Source organism: Falco punctatus (genome assembly GCF_963210335.1).
Source record: "Falco punctatus genome assembly, chromosome: 6".
NCBI classification, from domain to species: domain Eukaryota; kingdom Metazoa; phylum Chordata; class Aves; order Falconiformes; family Falconidae; genus Falco; species Falco punctatus.
Window position 1 is genome coordinate 73,846,420 of NC_137585.1, and position 20,775 is coordinate 73,867,194.

General features: G+C 38.1%; 1 protein-coding gene across 1 annotated transcript in view; it reads left to right on the plus strand.

Annotated features, from left to right (window-relative positions):
• SEMA3C (semaphorin 3C) overlaps window positions 1-20,775 on the plus strand; it is a 142,992-nt gene that overhangs the window by 95,522 nt on the left and 26,695 nt on the right. Inside the window, exons 12-16 of the mRNA XM_080391951.1 lie at window positions 1,614-1,836; window positions 11,484-11,572; window positions 13,739-13,780; window positions 14,870-15,027; window positions 17,963-18,030. Coding sequence (XP_080248077.1) covers window positions 1,614-1,836; window positions 11,484-11,572; window positions 13,739-13,780; window positions 14,870-15,027; window positions 17,963-18,030 — 580 coding nt within the window. The remainder of the gene's footprint in view (window positions 1-1,613; window positions 1,837-11,483; window positions 11,573-13,738; window positions 13,781-14,869; window positions 15,028-17,962; window positions 18,031-20,775) is intronic.

The window sequence follows — 20,775 nt, forward strand, 5'->3', positions numbered from 1 at the left end:
CTCCAGTTCTCCTTCCTAAGGGTAACTGATGCCAGAGCAGTCTCTTATAAAGAATTCCTACCAGGGCTGTTCTACTTTGTATAAATAATTAAATCCAAATTGGGCCAAAAGATTACTCTAAAGCTTGGTATTAGGCTGCCGTCCCCTCTCTACTTGGTTCTTGGTATTGCCCAATGAATACTTTATTAGGTGTACGAGATGGAACAGCTTTTAGCAGCAAGGGTAGAATAGGCACTCCTGCCTGGTGGTTAGAGGGATCCCTTGGGAGGTGAAGACCCAGATGCTAACATTTGCTCACATCAGGTAGGTTGGACACATGACTCACACATCCCCAGTGAATTTCCTAGTCTCTCAGAGTATGATTCATTTTATGTAATTTTAGCCATCTAAAAGCAGGGCATCTAGTCTAAATTACTGACTACAGAGGAAACCTAGATGGCTAACTAAGAATAAGTGCCTGACTTTGAGACAGTAGAAGTCAGGTGAGGTAAATCTTCCCTAAGCTGCTAGCTATTTTTGTGTCTGTGGTTCTGACCAGAAATTCCATCCTAGATGTAAGAATGGTCCTCATCAAAATAAACAAGTTTCCATTAAATGCTTCATATTGAAAAAATCAACATTTTCCAATTGGAAAAATATTGTGTTGAAACATTTCTGAATAGCTCCAATACTCTGAGGAGAGTTTCATGGTTCAGAAATCTGGTAAGGGGGAAAATGAAAGCTCAGGAGCAGCAATAAGAAGTGCAGTAATGGTAGCTGTAAAAAAAAAAAAAAAAAAAAAAAGTCATGTAAATTACCATAGGAACATCCAGAGCATTGTACCAGTTACTGACGTATCTCCTGATTACTTCCCACAGTCGTCTTCTAGTTTCACTCTCAGAAAACACTAGAGTTTTCTAAGATTGCTTTTATTTCCTCATGAGGTCCAGAATGCCTCAGGGCTGATTATTTGAATGGTTCTTCATTACATTTAAAGAAGCATCCAGAGTATTCATGGACCTCTGTTATTTCTCAGGCATAGGGCAAAGCATAGACAAAATCCTGCAAATGGTCAATCTTCTTAGATATTAATGAGTTCTCATGGGACCCCCTCATCAACTCTATGTTATTGCTTTTTCAAATGAAGATGAGTCACAAGCCTTTTCACCATCTCATAATCAACATAATGACTAGAGGGATATTGACAAAATTACAGTTAAGTATCAGATTTTACCTTTTGCCTTTGTACTAATTCTGTAATAAACAGGTTCCAAAAGTTTGGTGTCTTTCATTACCAACCACTTGGATATTATTTTTTTTTTTAACAGGTGGTTTGGAAGCATTAACGATGTGGAAATAGGCCTAGAAGTATGAATCTTTGCATTAAACTGGGTTTTGAAGGTGCAAAAGTATGTCTGTGTTTGCATTATTGGAGCTGACAGGAGTTCAAAGCATAGCTGTTCAAGCACTTCATTCCCATTACTGGAACATTATTACTTCCAGTCAGAGTCTGAAGTGCTCTTTTGGGAACTTACTTTGTCAACTATCTGCCAATATTTGTAAATGACTTGGAAATGAAAGCTCTCTGAAAGGTGGTAAGTATTGTTAAGCATTACTGTGCATGTTCCTTACAGTGTCCGGGAGGAGCCTTCACACCTAATATGCGAACAACCAAAGAATTTCCAGACGATGTTGTGACCTTCATCAGGAATCACCCTTTGATGTTTAATCCCATTTACCCTATACACAAGAGGCCATTAATCATCAGGATAGGAGCTGACTACAAGTATACAAAGATTGCTGTGGATCGAGTGAGTGCTGCTGACGGAAGGTATCACGTCTTGTTTCTTGGTACAGGTAAGACAAACTTGGCAATAGTCACTTTCCGCCATTGCATTGTAATTTGCAGTGAACTCCAATCTGTACAATTTACAGCTTTCAGAAAAATTTATTTAAACATATTTGCTATCTACAGAAATGTCTATAGAAATCCATAAATTATGTTATTTTTAATCTCTGTGAATTTTTATATTTAGTATAGATGTTAATTATGTGCAAGAGATACAATGTATTGATAGGAATTTTATTTGAGACAGCAATCAACACTAGTGTATATTGTATTTGGTTAAATTATAATACTTCTGTTGAATGTGGTTTGTCTGCAACATGATTCCACGTTAGAATTTGATTCTCTCTAACATAAGGAAAAATACCAAAATCTGTCTCTGTGTTGTTTTGTATACTTTCATCATCATTTTTTAATATATGCTGTGTAAGCTACTTCTGAAGAAAAATGCAATCTGATCAGGATGTTAGAAAGGCAGAAATAACTCCGCAAAAAAAAAGTAAAAATATGGAAGTACTTAACAGAGAGAAAAAAAACCCAATGGTTGGAGTCCTAGCAGTAGTGGACACAGAGAATTTGATCTAAGTTTTCTAAAATAATTTCTATTTAATATAACCTATGTTTTGGGTTTAGTTACATCAGTTTTGAATCTGGTGTTACGCTTCTGAATCTGTAGGGAACAGTCAGGTGATTCTCATACAGATCAATTTTGACTTTTTAATATATTCAGATATGAATCAAACTCTTCTGATTGAAGCAGACAAGCGGAGTGGTACTCTGGCTAGAGCCTAGGATTCATACACATCTGAAACTGCCATGGGTTTAACAGGGCATTATAGGTTGATAGGCACAAAGGCTAATCTTTTTTACTACAGATGATTTGAAGTAGAACAAAGGAAAAGAACTCCTGAAAAAATATATCTCTGAACATCAGAAAATAATTACAGAGATGGCTTGCATTGCTTTTATGGTTCACATATTATTGGAGTCCTGGTTGTTTTCCACTTGTAGAATAACCGTGTCTGCCAACAAACTTGCATGGGTCTGGGAATAACCATCCGTTATAATAGATTTAGGAAGCTGGGGCTAAAAAACCTCTCAAGAATGTCAGGCTTCTATAGGGGCAGGACTAAAAGGAACTGTCTTCACTCTTCTTAGGAAAACCTTCCCAGCTATCAAAATCAGCAGGGTGCCCTTGTGCCAGAGGAGGCCAACTGCGTACTGTGCTGTATTAGCAGACACATATTCACCCAGCAAGTTGCTGGAAGGGATTCTTCCCCTGTATTCAGCTCCTGTCAGGAGTACTTTGTCCAGTTGTGGGCTCCCCAGTACAAGGAAAACATTGACCTAACGGAACAAGATCAGTTGAGGGACTGTAGCATGTGACGTGTGAGAAAGGGCTGAGAGAATGTGGTTTATTCGGAAAAAGCTAAGGGGAGACCTTACTGCCGTTGACAGCTACGGAATGAGAGGGGGGAAAAACAGATCTGAACTCTTCTCAAGGTGCTCGGCATCAGGGTGAAAGGGATTGGACACAAGTTACAATGTGAAATATTGCGATTAGACAAGGTTTTTACCATCACTGTGATCAAACTTTGGAACAAGGGCCCAGAGAGGCTGTGAATTCTCCATCCTCAGGGACTCAAAGGATTCAAAACCCAACCTGAGAGAGCCCTGAGCAACCTGCTCTAATTGGACCTGCTTTGAGTGGGGGGCTGGACCAAGTGAATTCTGGAAGCCCCTTCCAGCCTACTGGTTTCTATAGTTCAGTGAAAGAAAATAGGAAAACAGAAACACTTAATTCAGGTTCTTACGTTAAACATTTACCAGGTCACCATCTACTGTACTCTGAATGCTTGGTATACCATAAGGCGTAGTCAGGGTAGAAGAAGCTCTGGGTAATGAATTCCCTGGGAATTTCATCAGGTTTTGATCTGGGTATTTTTGTTTTCTTGGTTGGCTGTTGATAAATAAGTTTTAAGGTTTTCTTGAAGATCTCTTTGATCCTACTTGCAGAGTCATTGGAAACTACCAAATTAAGCTAATTAGGACAGGGTTTTCTTCCTGAGTTCCCCTCCCCTGCTCCCTGCAACACATAACCACATGTTCTTTTTAGTTTAACTAATGCAGCTACTGTTCTTGACTTTGGGACCTTTTAGGGTCATTTTCCGCCCTTCTTACAGAAGTAAAGAAAAGAGTCTTTGTTCATGACTACAGAAATAGCAGAAGTGTTAATAGATATTGTCCCTACTACTGTTACACAACTCCACAAGAACACTTAGTAAAAGAGAAGGTTTGGTTTTGTATTAGCTTTATTTCTTGCTAAATCACTGTGTTTAGCCAGAGTAATAGCTTGGTAGGCTAGTAAGGATCTTTCAAATGAATATTTTATAAATTTTTTTATATAGTGCTGCCATTGTTTTAAAATGCTCTATAAACATGTAATGTTGATTGGAGGAAAATTCTACTAATGATTCATGGAAAAGATAAAGACGTATAAGTGTCCAACCAATATGGGATTTTTAATGTAGCAGTGAAAGTTAATACTGGAAATGTATTGATATTTTGATATGTGCATGAAATCACAATACTGACATGTAGCATTTTAATAATTCTGCAAGAGTTAAATACAGGTAATTTCATTTCATACTTTGATTAGCTTCTGGCTCTTTTCAAGCGATCAGTATGGCCTCACAAGTACACTTGTGATGCATTAAAAACATTAACATACCTCAGCCTGATCTTATGTTTTGTTAATCCTCTTCTGTGTATCAGCACAGGATCCATTATGGATCAAATACGTAAACTGCAGCTCTTGAGATTTTATATTCATTACTTTATGTTCTGCATTACACTGAAGACAAGGATCATTGTCTCCTTTCTAGTTAGTTAGAGGGAAGGCATTATTCTTCCTGAGCAGGGCACAGAACATTAATAGCTTCCAAGGTCTTCCTCAGGAGAAACTGGTGCAATGTAAGTTGCTGCATTTCTCGGCCCTTTTAAATAAAAGTGATCGAGTTTCAGCCACTGAGAGGAGAAACTCGTTTTCTTTGTTCTTTGCTTTCTGTGAGACTCAAGAGGATTCGATAGAGATATTAACTGTCAAAAGAAATGCAGAGGGGATTTGCTTTGGTGTCAGTTCATCCCAGCAAATGCAAAAACCACATTGTATAGGAGAATTTCATGTGATAATTTCCTTGGGAGCCTGGAGCCCCACAGCCGGAGACAATGGGACTTGACACCTGGTGACAATTACACTCAGCTCAGATGATGAGTTACTGCTGCTGAACTGAGATGTTCCCAGTCATGTCTGTCACTGTCAGTGACCTGTCTCATGCTTGAAATTGGAGTGGTTTATGTCTTGCCAGATGCAAAGCACACAAAATGCTTAGCTTTTCCTCTCTTCCTCCTCTGTAGCCTTGGTAATAAATCAGTTCCTGAATGCAAGTGAAGAATAACAGAAGTATACAGCTCTGAGAGCCCCAGTGGTTTTCATCATGTAGCCATGGCATGGGAGGGTATAGGCAGCTGTGTCATTTTTTCACTTTAATGTGAACTAAATGTAGTGTTTCCTTTGCACCCTTTGACAAAAGTGCTGAGCTCACAGGGGCTGGTCCATGCCCAGAGTTAATACATTGCTTTTCTCCCTCCTGTGCCTACATAGCTAACAAAATAAATCCCAGGGACAGACATTGTTCTTGTAGCATCCCACCTGCTTTTCAAATGATAACAATCTCCTCTTTTCCCTATGCTTTTCAATGTGAAGACTCCCAAAGCTCTTAATACAACTCGCTAGTTGTGTTAAGTGCACCCAAATGGATCTCTTCACCAGCCTCTGAAATGACCTGATTTACAGTAAGGAGCAAGTCTTAAATGGTAGAGAACAGTGCTGTACACCTCGTCTTCCCAAACAGAAACCTGAGGGATAATTTTCTTGGATAGAATGTAATCATTCATTTGCATATTTGACAGAGGCGATGCTGATGATACTTTTTCCCCCATGCAATGAGTAATAGCATACTCAGTTTAGGAATCTGGGGGTAGAGTTCTGTTTCAATTATCCCACTTCTGTGGCAGGCCAGGTCTTAGTCCTGAAGATTTTGATTCACCCTAGAGTTTTACTGTAGTTACTGTACTCATTTCAGTTATATCTAAAGAACCTAACTTTTCAATATTTTCTGTATATCCTTTGGTAGATTGTTTTCCATCTGAATTTTAAGAACAGCAGTAAAACAGCATGAGAACATTTTCCTGAGATTAATATTTATTTTTTAAGCATGCCACCTACTGCTTGCAGTACGAAAGCCTTCGGTCAAAGTACACACAGATTGCACAACCAAAAGATTATGCATGGGCGGGATTTATTGCTCTTGGTGTTATGAAAATATTTAAATGTCTGTGTCAAACCTGGGTACATGAAACAGCCATGGGCACCAGTAGGATTTTTTTTCAAACTTTTCTATCAGGATAGGATATATTTTAGTGGAAAGAGATCTAAGTTACTGTCGTGAAAAGACACTTCAGACTTCAGTGTGGCTTATTCAGATGATTAATGTGGACCACATGCATCTGACGTGGCATGAGGTTGATCAGTGTTTCTTATTATCTTTTCTTCTCTGATGCAACACTTGTTTTCAAAGTCTGGACACAGTAAGTGCTTTCAGAGCATAAGGCTGTAATACTCGTTTTCATGGTGTTACATGATGGCTGTCTAACCCTTGTTGACAACGGTAGCCTCCAGTAATGCAATAGCCAAAATCATGTAATGAGCTACAGATTCAAACCGAGAGAGATAATCTGGTCAGAAGAGCAAGCTTGCTTCCTGTGGATTTGCTGGCTGCAGCTTCATGACTATGAGCTTGGGAAGATGATGTTGCACAACAGTGGCACAACAGGAGGCAGGCAGAGTTTCCTTCTTCCTCTTGGTCATAGTGCCTGAGTCATTCAAACCCTTCCGTCAACCAACTCATCCAAAGCTTTTTCACAGCCTTTTAAGAAGATGTGTAAGTTAAGAAAACATTCCTCCACCTGTTTCATTTCCCTTGTTCAGTTTTTGTTCAAATGAGCTCACAGTGTATCCCAAAAGTTTGACGAAGCTGCTGGGGCTATGTGAAAGTTTTGCCCTCAAGTGTGAGCTCATTAGACATTTCTATCTGTCTTTCTGTTCTTTGACACAGATTGAATTTTACAAAGTTTCACAGCAATACTATGAACTGGAAAAAAATTGCACCCATTTGACAGATGAGTGAAATAAAGTAGAGAGGTTAGATGGCTATGGTGGGAGCTCTGACTTAACAGCAGACACTTAACAACAACAGAGAGCATGGGGACTGGCTCTCAGCCCTGCCTGCTGACCTGTCACCATCTCCAGGGCTCTGCTGAGCCTCAACATATTCTCAGAGAGATTTTAAGCATTCTTCAAATTCTTGGCTTTCTTTTTTCTTTGTAATGTTATTTGTTTGCATCAGGTTCAACTCAGATTAGAGTCCAGAAATAATCAAGGTGCCATTAGGATGACGGGTACAACATGGAGAAAAGTTTTCAGACAGTCTCCAGCAATGTCAGAAACATCAGGGAGGGGGATTGCTTTAGGAAGCCTCTCTGTAAAACTCCTGAGAGTAGAGTTGGTGTCCATTGCAGTCATTTTTTTATGTTGTGGAAAGGTCAGGTGTTTCATATGTTGTTCAATTAGTGACGCGGCCATGGGCAGATGGGTCCTGACTCTCTTTGAGGCTCACAGTGCTGACAACTGCATTATTCACTTAGAGCTGGGGAAAAACAGGCTAGTCAAAATTCAGAGAATTAGGTTTAAACTCAGACCTACAGATTCAGCCTAACACCTGTGTATTTTTCATTGCTGTTCATTAAGCTTTGTCTTTTCACTGCCCATGGTCAGCCAGACCAGGAATTAGTGTATTAGGCATGGTCCAACTGGTATCAATGAAGCTTAGCTGATTTAATACTAGCCCAGAATCATGCCCTGTCTTTCAAGGTATATTATTATTATCATTATCATTACTATTATTATTGGGTTTTGGGCTCTTCTTCCTTCCTTGGACCATTTACTGGGGTGCCCTCTTTCTCCATTTATTTCCCACTCTGCCTACTTTCTACACCGTTTTTTAGTCTACAGGGTGTTAGCACTTTCCTCCCTTGCTCTTCCATTTCTCAGTCCTCTCAGAAGGAGCACAATCTTGGTAACATTGTCTGCCATATCAACATGAAGTTGTTCAAGCAGGTTTGAAATGGAAAAACATTATGAGTCGCTCGTGCCCTCTTGCCATCAGCTTGAGGGAGACTACTCATTTGTCCACCTGCCCTCCACTCACAAACTGCTGGGTTGATGTGGGGCTGGAGACAGCTCCTGGTGAAAAGTCAGGGAACTGGTAAGCATAAGTCTGCCTCCTCACTTCATGCTTTTTAGTGGTGGATTGATATTCTGGAGACACAATAGCGGTTTTTTGTGGCCATATGAAATAATAACAATGTAGAACTGTTTTCAAGTGAGTTTCTGGAAGTAACAAGCAAATGGTGAAGGAAACCATCCTGTTCACTTTTACAGTTTTTACAGAATTAAGCTTACACTTTCATACATTGACCTACACATGAAAAAATTTTACTTGTTTGGTGATCTCTTATGCCTGGTTTACAACACAAAAAATTATCTATTGCGAAATACACTGGGAAACAGCTCAGACACTGCTACTTTGCATATCTCTCCTGCAGTACACAGTGCTGCATCCTTTCCAACCTTCCTTCTGTCCCAGAGAATGTAGTTTGCTGCCTTTGCCATTAAAGGAAATAATCAAATAAGATTTTCAAGGAAACTCAGATGTACTGTAAGCTTTCTGACATGAACACATATAAGTGACTTGATTTGTCAACTACTGCGCTTATAGTGGAAACAGCAGTACTACTGAGAAAGGAATAAGAAGTGTTGTTTGGGATCAAATATTTGCTTTTCATTTATTAAGGAAAAGGCTGAACAACAGCAGAAAAACTATTTTTCGAAGTGGTGGAGGGCTATAGCCTACAAGCCATGTATTGTTGAAAATGTATATATATATATATATATATATATGCACAGACTATTGGAATGTCTTGATTTAAATGATTTTATTAAATGAACAGCTTTCTATTGCCTACTTTCCATAACATGAATATTTGTTTTAAACTTTGTATTAAGTTTCCTTTAAAACAATGGAACACTCCTTTCTGCAAGGACCTGTCCCTCATAGTACAAAGCTGACTCAAAGCAAATGGTAAAACATTGAGTCAAAGGGAGAGAATACCCAAGTAAACAGTCCTTAACTCTGTGTATTTTGTTGGGGTGTGACAAAAGTTAGGAACTTACTTTTCAAATAGAAAAGGTTATTAGGACACAAGGACTTGGCGTCAGGCATTATCGTTATTTTCTGTGCCAATGCCCAGGATAAAATCTGCCCTCAGGTTCTGATTCCAGCTCGGAACAATGGTTGAGGACTGAAGACATTTTAGGTATTTTAAATGTGTGGCATGTGCTAATGGATCATTGAAATAAACCGGTTCTTCAGAGGCTCAGCAGCCTCACATTCCTTTGCAGGTAAGGTCACTGTCAACATGCTTAGTGCCCTGTACATCAGGGTTACAGGTAGTTGACACTGCAGGCAGCTGAAAAAAAAAACCACAAAAGGCTGCAACTCCTTCCTGCACTTTTGGTAGAGTATTTTGTATGGCATAGTTTAATGTTAGGGACAGGACATTGATAAAAGGATGCAAAGAGGCAGAGGTAGACTAGGCTTAAGCTGTGTATATTTGTGAGTGGGTTATTCCCTTTAGTAGGAGCAGAAATAAATACACACATACACAGGCACATGCACATGCTGCATCTTAGCTCCAGCAGGGGATGCATCTGCAGCAGTTTAAAGCTTCAGTGGGTCCTGGCAGTTAGTAAATCTCTCTCAGGTTCTCATAGCTTTGCTAATACTGGCACCCAGTCTAGACCACAGCTGTGCTATCACAAGATGTAGTTTCAGATTTTAGTTTCTTCGGAAGGAACTGGTTTATCGTGCTATTGGATAATAAGAATAAATGTTCTCCATAGAAAATTCTCATGAAAAATTCATGTGTAACGTGCCCTGAGCATGTACAATTGATAGCTACACATTTTTAAGTCTTGTCAGCTTTCAATTTCTCTTTTCTTTTTTTTTTTTTTAATGACAAAATACTGCACTGTGCTCTTTGTGTGTGGTCTGGCCATTACATATCAATATCCTGGCTTTAAACCTTTGTTTAAAAAAAAAAAAAAAACACAAAAAACAACAAAATAAAGTCTATTATTATTTGCTGGCTTCCTCCAGGGAAATAAGAAGATGTAAATTATTTACCGTAACCAACTTGCCCTGCAGCTCCAGCTATGGAATTTAGTCACTGACCTTAAAGCAAAAGCAAAATTGCCCTTTTTCAGTTTACATTGTCTGCATTGTGAATTGCCAAACAGGAAGCTGAGATTTCCTTTCCTTGGTCACAATTTCATGAAAATACGTGTGGATACTTACCTATATTGTGCTATGCCAATGTTTTACTAACTGCACAGGTCTGTATTGCCCATAAAACTTTTGAAAGCCGAACAGAATCTATACCATGTGGTCTCGTTCCTCTGAATCAATATTCAGCAAATAAATTTGTTCTACTCAGACTAATTTCCAGGCCTTTCAGGCAATGGGAATTCTATGTGCTGTATTTTTTCCAAGTGAGAATGCTTGTCCTTGTGATTCTCCCACAGTCTGCCTTTTCTGCCACATCAGAAATACTTCATTGGCTGTCTGAGCCTTTAAGAACCTTCACAGATGAGCCCCTCCATCTCATATATTCTTTCCACATAACAAACTTGGAAAACTAATCACAAATATCCCTTTGGTCTCACTCATCACACCTACCCTGCAAAAACACTGCCATTGCCCCGTCATTACTTCCTACTCCTTTGATCTGAGTAGATTTGGAAGGCTTGGAACTGTATTTTGAGAGGGAAAATGATAAAGTAGCTACAATATCTTCACCTTGCTCTTCCTTTTCTCCTTAAGGACCAAAATACCAACTCCTACCAATATTTAACAGACTTGATCATTGTCTGACCTCCTGAACAAAAAAATATTTTTCTTCTTACTTTGATTAAGTGTAGACAGAGTGATATTCTTTAGAAGGTTTGCCTTTCATGTCATCTGTTTTTATTTTTTTGTTTTTATTTTTAATTATTAATGAATATGTATATATATTACATTCTGCAGAAGCTCACTTTTTCCTGTTTGTATTGGTGTGTTTTTACTTTAAGATGATTAGGATGGATACTGCCTCTGTCTGTGTGTCTGTACAGCAATAAGTACAGAAGATACTGATTTTGATTAACCTTTTCGGGTAGAATAGTAACAGTAATGGTAGTAACTCCAGTCTTACCAGGACTTCATCATGTTCATATATGAGAATAATACTATATATAGTATTCCTGTATAAGGAACCATCTCATGGTCCTTTCTGACCCCAAACTCTAGAAATTACTGAACATTTCTTATGTTTCTCTATGTCACAGTGCTTGCATTGATGGTTTCTTTTCATAATTAATAATGGTTCATCTGCATTTTTCTTTCTCTCACATGGTCTCACTTTTTCTGATATTTTCCAGATCAAGGAACTGTACAAAAAGTTGTTGTCCTACCCACCAACTTCTCTGCAAGTGGAGAACTCATTTTAGAAGAGCTGGAGGTTTTTCAGGTTTGGTTTGCTCCTACTTTTAATCTTCCAGTGTATATGTTCACACAAACACTTTGTTCTAAAAGACTTTGGCAAGTGCAACTGACTTGATAAAAGATCAAGTAAATGTGCATGCTGTCAGCTTCATACCCACCCAAAGAGGAATATAAAATGTCCACTGTTATGAAGGCTGTAGCTAGCTTAAGTCCCTTTTTTCCTCCTATATTTAAGTTGCTTATTTTTATGTTGTTATACTGGCTAGAAGGATTTTGATAATCACATATTTATGAGGTCATGTTATAGTGGCTGCCAGAAGGCAACTTTTTTCATTGGCATCACATATTGAGACTGTTGCTATTTACAGATGGAATCTGAGATTTTTGTACTTTGATTATCTGATAATCTTCCTGATTCTGAGCTGCAGAATGGAAGCAAACCGGTGTTGTTTTTGCCTAATTCCAGTTCTTCAAAGCCACATGCCTCTGAAGTCAAGAAAGCTATAAACTTAACACAACATAAGCTGAAAAGAAACGCAGACAACTCAAGGAAAAATAAGGGACTAGCCTCTGTCAATCACACTGACATGTAGCAGCTTGTAATTACCTAAAGAAAATGTTCACCCTCATGTTGAAAAATCCCTGTAAAATTTTTGAATGAGTTATTCTTTAAAACAGGTAGTCTTGGGGAAAATGGTAATATGCATCTGTAAGCTTAGTTAAGGGTTTTGTCACAGGCTTTTCTCTATTTCATTGAGGGGCTACAAAAAGAAAAATTAATCTTTATTTAGGCAGGCAGCATTCACAATTTCTTTAAGAAAAAGAATACACTGTATTAACCTTCATAAAGGCATAATTAGTCTTTCTAGGCTTTTGTTGAAGACTTCCCTTTAAAAAAAAAAAGATACATGTGAGTAATATTACCTGAAGAGTAATCTTCACCCAAGTATTACTAATTCCATTTACCAAAACATAAATTAACACAGCAAGAAGATAGGTGGGCTGAGAGGAATCCTTACCCTAAACCAAGTTCCTGGGCCTCTGCTTAGACTTTTTTATCCTGAACCCGAAAAATCATGATATCGTAACCTCTACCATTGCAATCTGTGAGCATCATGGCAGTATTTTGATGAGTTTCTCCAGGAGAAGGAGATCACTGGCTGTGTGCTAGTAAATATTGAGCATAAGCAAAGTACTGATTCCTTTCCAGAGCATAAGCAAGGAAAGAAGACTGTGGCATCAGATCCAATGCTGCATTTGACCTTGAGTCTCCAGACAGTTCATGAAATAGCACAGCAGCTCCAAACTCCTTCAAACCTTTGCCAATTCACATGATTCGCAGCCAGATTTTCTAGTCCTGGCCTCCCTGCTGTGCATGTAGTCCTCTGCAATTAATGCTAGCCCACCGTTACAGCTTTCCTTTGTGACTGAGCAAATGCTAAACCTTAAAAAAAAATGCTAAACATTTTTATTACCATCAATTTTATCATTTTTTTGGATGGGAATAATGAATTGCTTCACTTGCTTAAGGCAATGAATGTGATAATTCCTTTTAAAGCTCTTTAATGTTTGGTTTGGACACAGACAATAATAGAATGCCATGATGACACACAGTAGTATACAGTACTGTCTCTGGGAAAGAAACATTCAATAACACACATGACATTTTTAATATTGTAGTTATTGGTAATCTGAACGTATATGTTGGATGGTAACCAAACTCTGTGCACTGTAGAAAATGTGTAGGAGAAACATGACATATTCTTATCTGCATCATGTGGTGGATATACATGAGCTATTGTATGCTATTTCCTTATCATCATTGTCAAAGAACAAACATTGTTTCTTATTACAAAGTGAGAGTAATGGCTTCAAAACACATTGCTGATATATTGCTGAGGTAACAGATGCAGCTTAATTAAAAATGTACAAAAACTTGCTGGTGCACATGGGTAATAATAATGAGTTGAGTTTAGCAAGTACATTTTGTGAGACTGAATTGTATAGATGTCATTGGTTTAGTTCTTAAAATAGGAAAAATATCAGTAGGAATGAGTTACGCCTTTCCAAGATATGAAAAGTTATATTTTTCTTAGATATGACTTCGGTATTACTGAATTTGAGATTTCTGTGTTGGGACAGTATTAACAAGACAGTCCTTGTAAATGTGGTTTGGAATTTTGTCTTTCAGAGTAATTCCCCTATAACAACAATGAAGATTTCATCTAAAAAGGTAAAGAAAAGTGGTATCCTTACTTACTGCTTATTAACTGAGAAGCAAATTAACTTAAAGATGTTAGAATACCAATTGCTTTGTTGTTTTGTTTGACAATTAAGGAAAAAAAGTATTAAAAGAGGAAATGTTCCCTCCTCTCTTTTTCTGTAAGTCCTTACCAGAAATTTTCCCTTGGAAGTCCAATCTATGCAAAAAGGCAGTGTTGGAGCTGTTGGGTCCATGGCGAACTAGTGTGTGTTTATTAGTAACAAACAATGTCAATAAGAATGATGAAAACACTTGAGAGGATTTCTAGTGAAATGTTACAAACCTGAACTAAAAATATGCATTCCATGATTTTATAAGCAACATGTTGCCCAATGCTTTACAAAACTGCCACTAATTAATAATTATTTTTTAGTTTTATGACAAAAAGATCAAGGGAGAGTTGAGGTTTTTGTTCAATACTAATTTATATTTTAAGAGTAATTGATTAGATGTTTCAGAGTAAAACAGTCGTTTTGGCCCAGATTTTGAATGTTGTATTCACTTTGAACTCCTTTTCCAAAAGCTTTCATTTATTATAAAAATTCTTCTGGCTTATTTTTCCAGGTATGTAAGGCTATCAGAATCTGGCCGTAAGCCTCAACCTAATCTCTAGGTTTTATGTCTTGGAAATCTATGCACTGGAGAATCCAACTAGGAACTCTGCATAATATTTATTAAAGTGACTATATGCAGACAAAATACTTTGTTCAAAGACTTGAGCCAATAATCCTCACTGAATAAGAACCAAGTTCCCAAATCTGAGCAATATTAACTCAGCCTGTCTGCCCCAGAACAGAACAATGACACTCAATGTCCGAAAAACATTAACATTCCCCAATGTTTCTAAGTGTTTTCTAACAGACGGTGGAAATATTTTTCCATAAATATATCCAGGCTTGTTCACCTGGGAGATTCCTGTTTATCTTGGCTTTATATATATCAGTGGCTCCCTTTTTGGTCTTAATTCCAAGATTAATTGAAAGGGGTTTAGGTGTGTTAGCCAAGCCTTGGGTGAAGCTCCTCCACATCTGAAATAAATCTTTCCATTTCCTTCTACAGCAACAGTTGTATGTGAGCTCAGATGAAGGGGTCACCCAGGTGTCCTTGCATCGCTGCCACATCTATGGGACCGCCTGTGCTGACTGCTGCCTAGCCCGTGATCCGTACTGTGCCTGGGATGGCAATTCCTGCTCCAGGTTTTATCCCACAGGGAAAAGGTGAGCAGTATTAAGCAGGCCAGTGAAGTCTGCAAGGAAAGAAGGCTTTTGTTCTGCTGTGTAGCCTGGGGTGTTGTAGTGTGTTGGAGAAGTGGGATGTTATTCCTTTCAGGTACATGTACAAACAATACCTCTGTAGCTATTGTGCTTGGCATTGTGCATCCACCTAGGAGTGTGTGCTGCAAGGGTGCATGATAAAGAGCTTGCCTTTTCATGTTTAAAGTAATGGACAGGAAAAAAAAACACCAAAACCCATTCCTAATCATAAATATTAATCCTTCTGTCTCATGCACACAAAATCAGTGAAACATTTGTTCCCTTTGTTTAAATTCATTTGCACTATGGATGTAATTATGACGGGCCTAAATACAGCAAAATATCTCTCAGGCTGTCTGAGGAATAAAGTCATTTATTTTTTTGTTCCTCATTTGCTCCTGAATGAGAAGAATTATTTCCAGGGAAATTTTAGGCGAATGTGATTTCCATGTAATGCCTGTTGATTTGGGGGTTTTGACATGAGATTTATTAAAGCAGACAGGGAAAGCAATTTCTCTTTAATTTACAGCAGAGCTAATAGTCCGTCTCATAATTCTTATGCAAAACAGGAGCCTCTTTCCTCCTCCCAAGGGAAATATTTAATAGCAGGAGGCTGTAGTGAGCTCTTGTATCCCTAAGATTTCACTTCATATACCAAAAAAAAGCTACAGAATACACAATGAGTTATTACTGCAGAGGAGAAAAATCTTTCAGATGCATGCCTGAGCTTCACCTGCTCTGTGCCACTGTGCTCCCTGCCTGCATCTGAGCTGCAGATGCAGAAGAGCAGGTACAATTAATGGGCTTTACTCCTTTACCTACATGGAGGGAGACGTGGACAGAAACAGGCAAAGTGGTGGCCCAACCAGCTGATGACAGTGTCATCCCTGGCATGTTTATTTTATTATTAAATACTTGTGTTATTGCAAAGTTTTTTTGACTCATTCCTTATTTGAGATAAAGAAGTGAAGCCCAACCTGGCCATGTAGCAGTTGGTAAAGTACCGGAGTTTTTTACGACTTTCACTCAACATATTCAGCCTCTAGATTGCAGCCTGATTGTTTTCTTCCATGGAACAGAGGTCGTAAGATAGGGAGAGGAAAGAGAAGAAAAAATCCCCAAGCCTGTGCAGTTTCCAGTGGATTCCTTTGCCATCCCCATTATATACACCCAGGGTTATTTCCACTGGGGCTTGCTTTCATGCTGACATTTTGTTTGCAATTTGCTTTTTATATCAAACCAAAATAAACACCTAAAACTGTTGGAAAGAAATCTGGTTTTCATATGTGAAGGAAATGAGTTGTCCCTTTATCTAACAAGAGAGATTATGAAGGAGAAAACATTGGTAATTAGAGCCAAATCCCATAGTCTAGACAGTAGTATCTGCTGGACACATTTGATTATTTGCTACTTTTGACACTTTTGCCTTCCATGGATTACTGTGGCTCCTCATCCAACATAGATTTACCACAAAACACCTGAAAGTATTATATTTACTTTCTAACCAACACCTTCTCAACCTTTTTTATAAATATCAGACTGTTTGTTTCCATTCTGAGAACTGCTTAATGCAAGCAGCGTGCCATTTCTGACAGAGTGGAGCAGCTTGGTAGCACAGGAGTCCTGAAATTCACTCAGAAACTCTTCATTGCCTCCTTTGACTCACAAAAATGGTTCACAAAAGTCAAGATCCCAAGGCATAAGATGAAATATTTTTGGTGTTAAACATCAAAACTATACTTGGAATGTCAGAAATTACTCCTTTGAAACATTGCCTTTCAAATGTTTCCTTTTAAAACAATGCAGTGAAAGGATCGGGTGACATGGAATTATAAACACTGTCTCTGGTTGTTTGTGCAGTACCTGGTATAATGTGGACGTAGAGGCATCACCCTTCACTCAGCAGTACTGGAGCTCCAGGGGCTTTTTACAGTTTCTGATCTTGTGAGTCATTAGTGCATAGTTCAGAACACAGCTGTTACATATCCCAGCAGCATCCATTTGCAACAATCTATCACCGATACTTATTTTTGTTGCACTTGATAAATATTGAACCAACTTACAGAATATTCAGCAAACAAAATTATGTATCTTAAGAATAAAAAATTCAGACACCAGGTTTTCATGCACTGAATTCTGCGAGCTATGACATCCTAGCTGAGGAGGGCTGAAACGGTGGTATTCCCAGTCTCAGTAAACTCCCTAGTTTATTTGTTACAGAATCGTGATTTTGCATCTGTTATCTAAATAATATGAAAAATTCCCATTTAGAAGTATTCTGAGACTTGGTGAGTTTGACTATTTCTGGAAATAATCACACATCCGCTAGCAGAGGACAGAACTGAATCTTAGCTCTCCATTATTCTGAGTGAATATTTCAGCCACTCAGCTACCAAGGCGGCTACAGGCACCAAAAATAAGGTGCCTAGCAAAATGAAGGAGGGAACATGCCCTGTGTCATAATTTTATTTTGGTGCATTACATATGAGCACTGTGACTATTACACATCTCATTCTTAGGTGCTTGCCTTTATGAAGAATTCCAGCTGGAGGTTCTGGCTTTGAATGTTAGGTCTTGCAACAGTGAACCTACACCTATTTGATGCATCACCTCTAACTCTTCCATCTCTATACCTCCATTGCAAAACTACTTTACCTACCAAAAGTACAACCATTTTATAAACTTCAGCAAACTGACTATCCACTTAAACATTATCTTCACTCTAGCAAGCCTGCCAGGAGTAAAGCATACTCACAGTAGGTCATGAACTACCCCTCACAGCTGATCTAGTAAAAAAAAAGAAACAAAAAAAACCCAAAAAACAACCCACAAATAAAAAGGTGTTTATTTGTAGTGTAGCTTACTTGGAATAACATTTTGTTTTTACAAAATATTTCAGGAGGAGTCGTAGGCAAGACGTGAGACATGGAAACCCTCTGACTCAGTGCCGAGGTTTCAACCTGAAAGGTAGTATAATTTAGAGATCCTCAAGCTATATAAAGAATGCATGGCTTTCCTTTGTGTGATTCATCATAACTCACATTTTCTGTGCGGTTTACTGGTAAAGCATAATTATTTTCCAGGTCTGAGTTTTGTTTTGATTTGATTTTAACACCTTTTCCTTGCAATTACCTGACACTTGCATATATATGATATCATTATATCATTATTATATCATATCATATTATGATATATTATCTATCATATATTATATAAAATATTATGATATCATTATGATAAAATATTATATATTGTATCATTATATGTGATAAAATGATGAACCATGAAATACATAGTTCAGCATACATGAAATAAAAAGCTGATAGTGTTGACCAGTAACAGTCACAGTTAATCTAAGGGCTTTTCTGCTTCTAAATACCTTCACTCTTTGTTAATGCCTCTTCATGCATTTAAGTCTTGGCCCTCAGAATTACTCTGAATATTTGATGCCATATTGAGTTTTGGAGCACATCTTTCAGCAAACAGCAGGCTCTAGGCCTGTCTTTTGTGTTATGATTATTCCTTTCTCCCTTCACATGGGAAAATAAACCATTCCAAATCTCTTTATGAAACCTCTTATTTCCAGCTGTGCAACGCTTTAGTCAGCCTGGCATGCAGTGGGTGGACAGGGGAGCTAATTCTCTGCCCTCCCAACTACCACTTTATTCAGATTGATGGACACCAGTCAAATATGGCCAGAGTCATAGTAAGAGTAGACACATACATAAAGGCAGCTTAATACCCTTCAGCTCCATGCATGCCTGAGCTCAGTGATAGCAATGTATGCCATCAAACCAAGGGCATGCATTAGAGAATTATGCTCCTTTCACCTCTGTTTCTGAGCCTGCATTTTGAAGTGCGTTCTCATCTGTACCATCTGGAGACCAAATAACAGACCTGATTGTAAATTTTCTATTTAATTTTTTGAATAAAAGAACAATGCTTGAAGAGTTACATGTAAAAGGTTCATTTAATAGTAATTCCAATGCAGTGGTCTCCGCTGGGTCTCAGAAGAATCTCGTGGATCAAAACAGACAACAGTCAGTTGGGCGTAGATCCCTCAGCCCAACTGTGGCTAATGGTGCTCTAGTGAGTCTTTCCCCATGACTCGGTATTAGGTCATTTATATGAAGCTGAATAGCTTGAAGAGTTAATTACAAAAGATGACCCCAGCACTGGAGTATGCACCTGAGCTCTGAGAGATCCATATTAAAGCTTAGGCTCTGAGTCATGAAGTAACTTGAGCTGTGTGTCCTACCTTGCAGGCATGTGCTGTGACCACCTACCCATTGTCTGTCCCAAGGGTGGGTGTCTCCTCTTTCGGTGTGGAAAAAGTGAGAAGGTCAACTGTCTGCTTTCTGGGCTGAGGGGAAACAAATGTTTAAACCTTAATAGTCCTGTGAAACAGGTTTCTTGTTTTCCAACAATTTTTTCTTAATGTGGATGTATTTATAGGTTTATGTGTTTTAGCAACTGTAATGAAGGATATTTTGTTGACAGTAGTGGAATATAGCATAGGTAGATGGCAGTTGTTTCCCCAGTGGAAAAAAAGATAAAAAGAAACAGCAACTTAGACTCTTTCAAAATATAATTAAAGACATTTATAGCAAAACTACCATGTTTGGGGAAAAAATGAAATCTACCTAAAGAACAAAAGACAGAGTCAGTCAATAGCAAGAAATGTTCCAAGATCTTAGGGAACCACAGTCTTGAAATTAAGTCTTTAAACATGCATACCTTAGACCTCTCAGCATGTATAAACTCAACATTTTTGGCACATTGCAGTTTTTAAATAGATCAAGAACTAAGGGGCTTGTATGATAACTTTTCAAATGTTCTGTTTAATAGTTATGCTTGTGTTAACCCTTATGGCCATTAGACAAATGCATTTGTAATCTCTCAATCTTTTCTTAGCATGTTTAAGTAGTAGTTGGTAAGACGTTGGATATATCTTGATCAATTAAATGGACAAAGATGCCTTTGTGTGGTACACCTAGTTCCAGTGTACCTAAAAGTAATAAGGTTACAGCTCTAATTTTCACTGTTCGACAGCTACAAATAGATCAGCTCACAGATAAGCTCTTTGCTAACTTACGGTCTGTGAATGCAAAATAATTTCCACATTATTCTCTTAAAAGTTACGGTTGATTTTGGTACAACCTGATAAATGTGCTAAAAACTTTGAAGTACTAGAACTAAGCAAAGCCTCCTTCCTTTAGTACAATAGATTCTAATTTCACATATCGGTTGATGAAAGAAGCTGAAAAGAATGGGAGATAAATTAGAGTCTGAGGAAAACCAGTCTTAGGACTGTGCAAAAACAATCAGATTTTAGATGTGTAGACCTCTAGGTATTTGCATTTCTCATATTATTTGGTATCCATTGCTTCATTCTAAAAAAAAAAAATATTTCATAAATGATGTAAGCTTTTAAATCTGGAAGTGTATTGTTTTCAGGACAAATGTTATGATTTGGGCTAAGCAACGAGCATCTAAAAGTTCCTATTGGTAACTGCCAATTGTTCATCAAGACTATAAAGGGGCACAACAGGTCTAAGCGATGACATACACTCAGCACTTGCCCAGGTGTTGCTGGAGTGCTGTAAATCTGTCCTGCTCTCTATTGCTGGCCTGTCTACATGTTCATTGCATTTCAGATTTAGAGCCAAGTCCCTTCCTTGCTTTGTAGGAGAAGCAGAGGAGCAGGAGCCA